This window comes from Eleutherodactylus coqui, chromosome 5, assembly GCF_035609145.1.
Source record: "Eleutherodactylus coqui strain aEleCoq1 chromosome 5, aEleCoq1.hap1, whole genome shotgun sequence".
Taxonomy (NCBI): Eukaryota; Metazoa; Chordata; class Amphibia; order Anura; family Eleutherodactylidae; genus Eleutherodactylus; species Eleutherodactylus coqui.
Window position 1 is genome coordinate 6,875,757 of NC_089841.1, and position 10,093 is coordinate 6,885,849.

Sequence of the window (10,093 nt, forward strand, 5' to 3'; positions counted from 1 at the left end):
ATATTTTATGGTATTTCACATTTATTACAAGTAACATAGCTGACACCCTGCTGTAACAGCCGGAATCAGAGCTAACTATGTTCTTCGCTGCCTAATTCTTTAGTCAATAACAACGTCTAAGTACTTAGTTGTATTTGTCACTCCACTGACTTTAATGATGTGACCTCAGGGTTGTCATGGCCTCATATGTGGCATACGTACTTGCCTATTAGACCCAAATACATATGACTTTCAGTGTTTTACTGATGGACTAATAAGACGCATTACAGAAGTATTACAGTGTATATGAGCGATCGGATCTCTGTCAAGTGAGTGCTATTATATTTAGAGACTTTGTGCTGCTTGTGGTGTGATGTGTAGGGCCTGCGCTGTACATGGGGTGATGTGTAGGACCTGTGCTGCGTGTGGGGTGATTTGTAGGACCTGTGCTGCGTGTGGGGTGATTTGTAGGACCTGTGCTGCGTGTGGGGTGATGTGTAGGCCCTGCGCTGCGTGTGGGGTGATGTGTAGGCCCTGCGCTGCGTGTGGGGTGATGTGTAGGCCCTGCGCTTCGTGTGGGGTGATGTGTAGGCCCTGCGCTGCGTGTGGGGTGATGTGTAGGACCTGCACTGCGTGTGGGGTGATGTGTAGGACCTGCACTGCGTGTGGGGTGATGTGTAGGACCTGCACTGCGTGTAGGTGATGTGTAGGACCTGCGCTGTGTGTGGGGTGATGTGTAGGACCTGTGCTGTGAGTGGGGTGATGTGTAGGACTGGTACTGTGTATGGTATTTGTAGGGCCTGTACTGCAGGGAAATAATGTGTAGGACCTGCGCTGTATGCAACGTGATGTATAGGACCTGCACTATATGCCAGGTGATCTGTAGGACCAGCGGTGTACATGCAGTGATGTGTAGGACCTGCGCTGTTCGAGGGGTGAGGTGTAGGACCTGCGCTGTATGCAACGTGATGTATAGGACCTGCACTATATGCCAGGTGATCTCTAGGACCAGCGGTGTACATGCGGTGATGTGTAGGACCTGCGCTGTTCGAGGGGTGAGGTGTAGGACCTGCGCTGTATGCGGGGTGATGTGTAGGACCTGCGCTGTATGTGGGTTGATGTGCAGGACCTGTGCTGTATGTAGTGTGATGTGTAGGACCTGCGCTGTATGCAGGATGATGTGTAGGACCTCCTTTTCTGCTTTTATTGCATTTTTGAAGCAAGTTCTTTGTTTCCTTCCTATGTATTGTATTTTTCATGCATCTGATTAATCATCCTCTCTGCTCAGCTAACACTTTTCACTGGCCTTCTCCAATCATCTAGTGATTTTACAATATTTGTTTCACAGCTTTTGAATCAGGCTGAAGATGTGACTAACATTAATGCTGACGGGGCCTATGTGAGGGGTGATGAGCGGTGTACGAAGGGGATTCCTACAGGTAACCAGCCATGTCAGTAGTATCCAGTGAATGAAGTAGAGAAAAGTTACTTCCTCTAATCATTCAGCAGATGCAACTATTTAAAGGGCCACCTTGGTGAAAATACATTTTTCCATGCCTGTCCTCCTCACCTGATTGCCTGTCACACTCTGGAGGTCTCCTCCATGTATCACAGCCCCTTACATACAGCTCAGCCCCCTTATCAGGTTTCCATCTTATGCTTATCAGGTACCATCTTGAGGCTGAAAGTTTTTACTGTCACTTTCAATCAAACCCACTGCAGCGCTCCATGAACCAATCAGAGCCTTTTGCGTTGTGGGGGCGGGATTTATGAATTGGCTGAGTGGCGGCAGATGATCAGGCATAATGCAGGATTTATTTTGCTGCAGCTCAGCCAATTCATAAATTCCGCCTCCACATGATGGCTGTGATTGGTACACTGGTAGCTGCATTGATTGGCTGAGCAGTTCCCAATGAACCAATCGTAGCCCTTTGCTTTGTGGAGGCGGGATTTATGAATCCCGTAACCAGGAAGTGATCTTGTATGGGCAACCAAGGACTGCGGTAACCGTGTCGGAGCTGTGGATAGCGGCGAGAGGGAACAGGACCAAGCCTGCTAGGTAATGTATTTCTTATTTTATCTTTTTTCATGTAATGCAGCTAGGGCTTATTTTCAGGGTATGGCTTATATTTCAAGCCTGGAAAATCAGGCTAAGGCTTTTGGAGAAACACGGTAGCAGTATCCCCAACTTATAGGTCTCTGTGATTCTCCATTGGGCATTTACTAGAAAGGACTGGTGAGAAATACATTGAAATTTGAACCTATGAAGATGTTGGCTTTACCATAGCAGTGGAAAACTGCAAGTCAACAGTTGGGTGCCCTAAAATCATGATCCATCGGATCTTACCTAACGTTCACTGTTAGTTAATGATTTGTGCTACCAGCACTGTCTTAGTTAATAATTGAGCTTTGCTCCATTCCTTACATTTTGTATGGAAACTTTTATATAGAAATGTTATAGAACAGCAACATAATTTTAAGGTTATTCTATTCAAAAATAATATTGCTTTTGTTTTGGCAGATGACTGGACCAGGAGCCGAGAGGGACATCTCATATCTTCCAATAATGGTGTTATCCCACAGGATTCATATAAAGAGCACGTCATTAACCCAGCTATATCATCAGCTCTTCACTGCAAAGATCTGTTTTTTGATCCTCTTAAAAAGGTTCTGTCTTGTAATTCGCCACCGACTGATATGGGAAATAAAAGCCACAGAAAGGATGTTCAACACCAACAAGTCTACACAGGAAAGAAACCGCATTCATGTTCAGAATGTGGAAAGTGTTTTACTCAAAAACTACATCTTCTTATACATGAGAGAAGTCACACAGGAGAGAAACCGTATTCGTGTTCAGAATGTGGGAAATGTTTTAATCGCAAATCGCATCTTCTTATTCATGAAAGAATTCACATAGGCGAGAAGCCATATTCATGTTCAGAATGTGGGAAAAGTTTTACGCAAAAATCAAGTCTTGATGCACATCAAAGAATTCACACAGGAGAGAAGCCGTATTTATGTTCAGAATGTGGGAAATGTTTTAATGTGAAATCAAGTCTTGATGCACATCAGAGAATTCACACAGGAGAGAAGCCGTATTCATGTTCAGAATGTGGGAAATGTTTTAATCAGAAATCATATCTTGTTATTCATGAGAGAAGTCATATTGGGGAGAAGCCGTATCTTTGTTTAGAATGTGGGAAATGTTTTTCAACTAAATCGAGTCTTGTTACACATAAGAGAAATCACACAGGGGAGAAGCCGTATTCATGTTTAGAATGTGGTAAATGTTTTAATCAGAAATCAAATTTTGATATACATAAGAGAAGTCACACAGGAGAGAATCCATATTCATGTTCCCAATGTGGGAAATGCTTTACCCAGAAATCACATCTTGATAGACATCAGAGAATTCACATAGCAGAGAAACCGTATTCATGTTCAGAATGTGGGAAATGTTTTAATCAGAAATCAAGTCTTGATAGACATCAAAAAATTCACACAGGAGAGAAACCGTATTCGTGTTCAGAATGTGGGAAATGTTTTAATCGCAAATCGCATCTTCTTATACATGAGAGAATTCACATAGGCGAGAAGCCATATTCATGCTCACAATGTGGGAAAGGTTTTACCCAGAAATCAAGTCTTGATGCACATCAAAGAATTCACACAGGAGAGAAGCCGTATTCATGTTCAGAATGTGGGAAATGTTTTACTCAGAAATCATATCTTGTTATTCATGAGAGAAGTCACATTGGGGAGAAGCCGTATCTTTGTTTAGAATGTGGGAAAAGTTTTTCCGTTCAATCGAGTCTTGTTATACATAAGAGAAGTCACACAGGAGAGAATCCATTTTCATGTTCCCAATGTGGGAAATGTTTTTCAGCTAAATCAACTCTAGTTCGACATGAGAGAAGTCACACAGGAGAAAAGCCGTATTCATGTTTAGAATGTGGGAAATGTTTTCATGTGAAATCAAGTCTTGCTAGACATCAGAGAAGTCACACAGGAGAGAAGACATATTCATGTTAAGCTTGTGGAAATACTTTCAACAAAACTCAGTTCTAATTGCACAAACAATAAAGAAATGACACAAAAATATTTCCTTGTCCAGTATGTAAAGGAAAAAAAATAGTACTCACAAATCACATCTACTTCATTATCAAGCAACTCTAACAGAGAAGCAGCAATTTTCCTTTTTTTTAACTCCTATTAACAAACAATTCAGAAAATACAATAATTATATTTAGGATGTTTACTGTTTTGAAATCTTTTATATGGAATAATGATTACAAAACTACACATTTCTGAAGACCAGTCCCAGGGAGAAGAAGCAGCGAAGCTGGCAGTGCTTCTTAGGTGATGTATGTGGTTTTTTCTGCAGCCAATGCTTAGTTTAGGGTGTTAACAGTAGTTTTTTTACTATAATAATTGCATCCCACGGCACAGAGAGGAAGGCTCTATAGGGAAACATGGGCTACACAACCTCGCAAATCCTGTGCATGTTGCAAAACCTGCAAGGTTTTTGACTTGCAATGTCGCATGCTACAAAAACATCGCAAATGTGAAGGAAAGCATGGGCTTCACATACATGCAATTTGTAGTATTGTCGCAACACGAGAAAATTGTGCGACTTTGTCATCCGTGTTAGGGCGCCCACCCACTGGCGTTTGCGTTTTCCGCGGGGAAAAAACGCAGCGTTTTCCGCAATTTTTTCGCGGCGTTTTCGCGGCTTTTCCGTTAATTTCCATTGACATTCATGGGTGCATTAGGAGAAAAATAAGGACACATATGCAACTGACAGTTCCTATGTTAAAAACGCAAACGCAACGCAAAAAAAACGCCAGTGGACAGGAACACATGTTATCTCTATGCCTGTGCAGGAAAAACGCAAAACGCAGGTAAAAAAACGCCAGTGGGTGGGCGCCCTTAAACAGGCGTTATGGTACAGGGGCCAGACAGAAGCCTCCTCAATAAGACATGAAAACCTGGAGTTACTAAAAGGAACCTCAGACTGAGAAACAAGATTCTCTGCTCTGATGACACTAAGATGGAATTTTGTGTCCTCTATGTATTCTGTCTGGAGGAAAGCAGGCGCTGCTTATCACCTGCCTAATACCATCCCGGCAGGGAAGCCTGGTGGTGGAGCATCATGCTGGGGGAGGGGAGACCGGTCAGGGGGGGTGGAAAGCAGGCACTGCTCATCACCTGCCCAATACCATTCCTACAGTGAAGCCTGGTGGTGAAGCATCATTCTGGAGGAGGGGAGACCAGGCGCCGCTCATCACCTGCCCAATACCATACCTATAGTGAAGCCTGGTGGTGGAGCATCATGCTGGGGGAGGGGAGACCGGTCGGGGGGTGGGGGGTGGAAAGCAGGCATTGCTCATCACTTGCCCAATACCATTGTGAAGCCTGGTGGTGAAGCATCAATCTGGGGGAGGGGAGACCAGGCGTTGCTCATCACCTGCCCAATACTATACCTACAGTGAAGCCTGGTGGTGGAGCATCATGCTGGGGAATGAGGAGATCTGTCAGAGTTGATGGAAAACTGGCTGGAGTAAAGTACAGAGATAATAACCTGATCTGAAGTGCAAGGGACCTCAGACTGAGCAGAAGGATCACCTTGCAACAAGACAATGACCCTAAGTACACAGATAAGACAACACTAGACTGGGGACAACTCTATGTGTCCTTGAGTGGCCCAGCCAGAGCCCTGAACCCAATGAGACATTCCTGGGGCCACCTGAAATTGGCTGGCCACAGACGGCCCCATCCAACTTGACAGAGGGCAAAAAAATCATCAAATCCAGGTGTGTAAACCTTGTGGCATCATCCTCAAGAAGACTAGAGGCTGGAATCCCTGTCACAGGTGCTTCTACTGAGTACTGGGGTGTGAATACTTATGTCACTGTAGAATGGGCGTTTTTCATTTTTAAAAACTTTACAAAGATTTCCCTTATTCTGTTGTCACTTTGTCATTAGAAGTAGTGAGTGCAGAATGGTGGGAAACACAAGAACACGACATAGCTCGTAAGAAAGTGCTTGGATGTGAAGCCTTCTGGATGCCCTACATGTGTTACTGCACCACAGTGGGAGGAGGGCCGATGTTTGGTGCTTGTAGTCAGTATATACTGCGCCGTTGGTGCTGGCTACGGTGCCTGATCAAGTCCAGGGTGTGAAACCTGAGCCTGCGCTAACTGATGACAACCGATCACTACAAAGGATTCTAATTCTGGGAAGATCGGCTTTGTTCTACTGACCCTCCAGCCCCGCGTGTTGTGTTGTAACACACTTTGTGCAGTTCTTGTAGTTCTGCCCCTGTGTCGCTACTCCAATTGCTGCTCTATAATTGCCTATACAGAGCATTCAGTTACCCATAAAAACCTCAAAAATAATCCATACCCCCCATCTCACCTTGAAAATGGAAGCCGTACGAGGAAGTTACAGACATACGAAATAATATACAAGTGCTATAGTGTCATATCATCTCTAGGGGTCGAGCCAATAATATATATAGTTTAACATGGAAACCGCTGAAAAGAATACATATATATATATCCAACATAAACAGATATTTCTGGCTGCATATAAATCACTTCACGTACAAGATCCCATAATATCAGAAAGTGCCACAAAATATAATGGAATATTAGTGAAAAATCAAATAAATGGTCAATTTATGACAGAACCGATCAGGGAAGAGGAAGTGAGACTGGCCTTTGATGGGCTTGCGCTCAAGAAAACGCCAGGTCCGGATGGCCTAACATCCGAGTTTTATAAGACTTTTAAGGAGCTGTTGACCAAGATATTTAATGAATGTCTATCCTCGGGCGTTCTGCCAGAGTCAATGAGGAGGTCGGCCCTGATCATTTTGTCAAAGGGTAAAGATCCATCCCGGATTGAGAATTGGCGTCCCATAGCGCTTCTCAATACGGACCGGAAGGTTCTTGCAAAGATCATTTTTAACAGGCTGGTGCATTTTGCACCCAGACTACTTTCGGGGGACCAGCACTGCTCTATTCCTGGCCAAAGTACTTTTAGTGCTGTACTGGGTGTCCGGGAGGCTGTGGAACAGGGTAGGGCCGGTAATTGGAAAGGGTTCTTGCTGTCCTTGGATCAGGCCAAGGCCTTTGATAGGGTTGACCATGAGTACCTCTGGTCAGTCCTTCTGAGATACGGTTTACTAATAGGGTTTATTGATTGGCTTAAAGTTTTGTATGCAGGGGCTGAGAGTTTCCTGCTGGTGAACGGTTGGGTCGGGCACCCCTTTGGGGTGGGGTCCGGTGTCCGCCAGGGCTGTCCTTTGAGCCCATTGCTATATGTGTTCGCAATTGACCCCTTTTTAAGGCGGTTCAGTGGTGGACCATTGGCGGGGGTCGGGATGGGCCTGGGAGGGCAGGAGTCTGCACTTAGGGCGGTGGCCTACGCTAACGCTGTCACTGTCTTTGTCTTGTCCAAGGAGGAGGCAGGATGGGTGATGTCGGAGGTGGTTAGGTATTCGGAGGCTTCCGGATCCCGAGTCAATTGGGACAAGTGTGAAAGTCTCTGGCTGGGGGGAGGAGATCCTGATTTCAGTCTCCCGGACACTCTCCCGGAGCCTCAAGAATTTGCAAAAGTTTTAGGCATCCAATTTTGCCAGGGTGATTACCCAGGGAGAAATTGGGATGGTAAACTGAAAGATGCCAGTCAGAATGTTGACCAGTGGAAGGGATGGTCTTTGTCCCTGAGAGAAAGGGTTAGCCTTATCAAGACTTTCCTGCTCCCGTTGTTAATCTATATGTGCAGTGTATGTATCTTGCCAGAGCCTCTCTGGACACAGGCCTATAGTCTGTTCTTCCAGCTGTTGTGGGGGAACCGACTGAACCTAGTAAAGTGGGAGGTCACATACCGCACAAGGAGACTAGGGGGGTTGCGTATGGTCAACCCCGTGGTATTCCTAGTGAATACCTTTCTTAAAACCAATATAGCAAACTTCTGGAATACAGGAAGGGCTCCTTTGTGGGAAGTCTCTTCTAAGGCATGGTTTTGGCCTTTCTTCCAGGAATGGGAGACAGGAGGGCGTGTGAAAGATTTTCGTTCAATCCATGGACATCTCCCGGCTTACGTTGCACTAGTTCTGAAGGTCATCCGTCGCTGGGGCTTGGGGGCTGAGGAGATTAGGACTCTGTCAAGGAGGTTCCTTGACAATAGGGTTCTGGTCACCCGCTACCAAAATCCACTGGCCCTCAGGGACTGCCCAGGTCAGGACCTAGAGGTAGGGTTAGTTTTTTGTTAAATTCAGTAAGGGTCCCATTGAAGTTTTGGGATTTGGCCTGGCGCTCCTTCCATGGTAAGCTGTATGTGAGGGATAACTTGAAGTACAGAAAGGTGGAAGAGAGGGACTGTCCCCGGGAGGAGTGTGGCTCTGTAGTGGAGACTATGGAGCATTTCTTACTTCAGTGTCCCTTTAATACAGAGGTCTACAGAAGGGTAGGGGCTTCCATCGGTTGGCCTAGGCTGGCTGTCCTCTCCTATCCTGAGTGGGCCTATGGGGCATTTAGAGATCTGGGTGGACGGGACAGGTGCACATTATATCTAGTTAGTCTAGTGGTTAGGTACTACATGTGGCACGTGTGGTGTTTAGTTTCGACGCGTCAAAAAACCCTCCCTGTGGATGTGGTGTGTAGGGACATCCTGGGTGACCTGGTGAAGGTGCGTTCTTTGGAGTTCAACAGGTTGGGTGCACTCAGGGCCTCTCGCCTATGGAGGGGTCTTTCTTTTGGAGTGCCCTAGTCCGGGGTCTCCTTTCCCGGTGATGGGCTAATTTTCTTTAAAGTGTCTTTGTGCAGCATCGGTCTTGATGGAGTATGACCTTGTTGGTAATTGCATCCTTTTCTATTCTGTTTCCGGACTAACGGTAAATACCTGAAGAACACCTGGAGTCCGAAAAAAAGGTCTGTAACCGGAAAAGATCTGGCTTACAGGGAAGATCGGGCATACAATACAAGTCTGAAGTGGGCACATACTGGAAGTCCGATGGATACAGTTTGAAGCAAACCTGTTTATTGTCTTGGACATTTCTGTTGTTTTCTTGGCTTAGTCCAAAAGGCTTGTTTTGTTATGTTTTTCCATTTTTCTAATAAAATAGTGTTACAGAGATCTCTCAAGTTCAGGCAGTCAGGGTCAGAGCCTGGAGGAGCACAGCTGCCTGGTGGACTTCTGATGTTTGCTGACCATTGCTGCATGTTAATAGTAAGTGAGAATACTGCTGTTTAGTTGGCGCCTTAACAGGCAAGCATTTGTTTTGTCGATTGCACAAACTGTACGTGTTGCCAATGGTGATTGTTTTCCACTGAGCTCTCGGTTATCTCTGAATATCATCTATTATATCCAGGACTGTAACAAGGGGGCGCTCTAATAACTATCGTAACAACACGGGGCTTAAAGAGTACGCCAAATAGTCACTTTTACTTCTTTCCATTTATTCATACATATGCTTTAGCAGAACATAAACGACTGGGTCTCCAGAGAAATAATAACATTTGCAAAGTCCTTTCAATGTAATCCTCCACAGTCCCCAGGCGGAGCAATCAAGTCCACGGCTGCCAAAATAGTAACAAGTCTGTTCACCTTTACAGACCTGTAGTAGTCCAGAAGCGCAGGTCATCACCATGACGTAGTGTCTCCAGACCTCAATCCCAGGGCCAGAGTTCTCCAAGCGTCCTGCTGGGACAGCGTCTCTCTCTCTCTGCTTACAACAGGAGTTTGTTTAACCAGCAGTCTGGTCGCAATACAAGTCCCAACTGAAGTCTGGTTCTCCCAGACTCACACACCTCCTCCACTGCAGCAGGAACACATACTTTTATCCTCCTTACTGACCACACCTGTTGGTGTTTTCCCCTTGTCTCAGGCACCAGACTGACTCTGTTGCCCCCTACAGGCCACTCTCTGCAGTGCACCCCTACATATCCCTCCCCCTTAATAAAAGCCGTAGGCCGCATAACATTTTTCTACCTTTGGCCCTCCAGGGTCAAAACTCCAGCCTCGGCGGTCTTTTTCCATTTTTACTTGTCTGACAAGTTCTTTCTGCTTGTTTTCATTCTGCTGATCACATCCTTGCAGATCTCTGTGA

The 10,093-nt window shown here is 45.5% G+C and overlaps 1 protein-coding gene across 1 annotated transcript in view; it reads left to right on the forward strand.

The window, feature by feature from the left end:
- LOC136627275 (zinc finger protein 568-like) overlaps nt 1–4,065 on the forward strand; it is a 28,569-nt gene extending 24,504 nt beyond the window's left edge. Inside the window, exons 10-11 of the mRNA XM_066602248.1 lie at nt 1,328–1,418; nt 2,501–4,065. Of these exons, the coding sequence (XP_066458345.1) occupies nt 1,328–1,418; nt 2,501–4,011 (1,602 nt within the window). The 3' untranslated portion in view covers nt 4,012–4,065. The remainder of the gene's footprint in view (nt 1–1,327; nt 1,419–2,500) is intronic.
- The last annotated feature ends 6,028 nt before the right edge of the window (nt 4,066–10,093 follow it).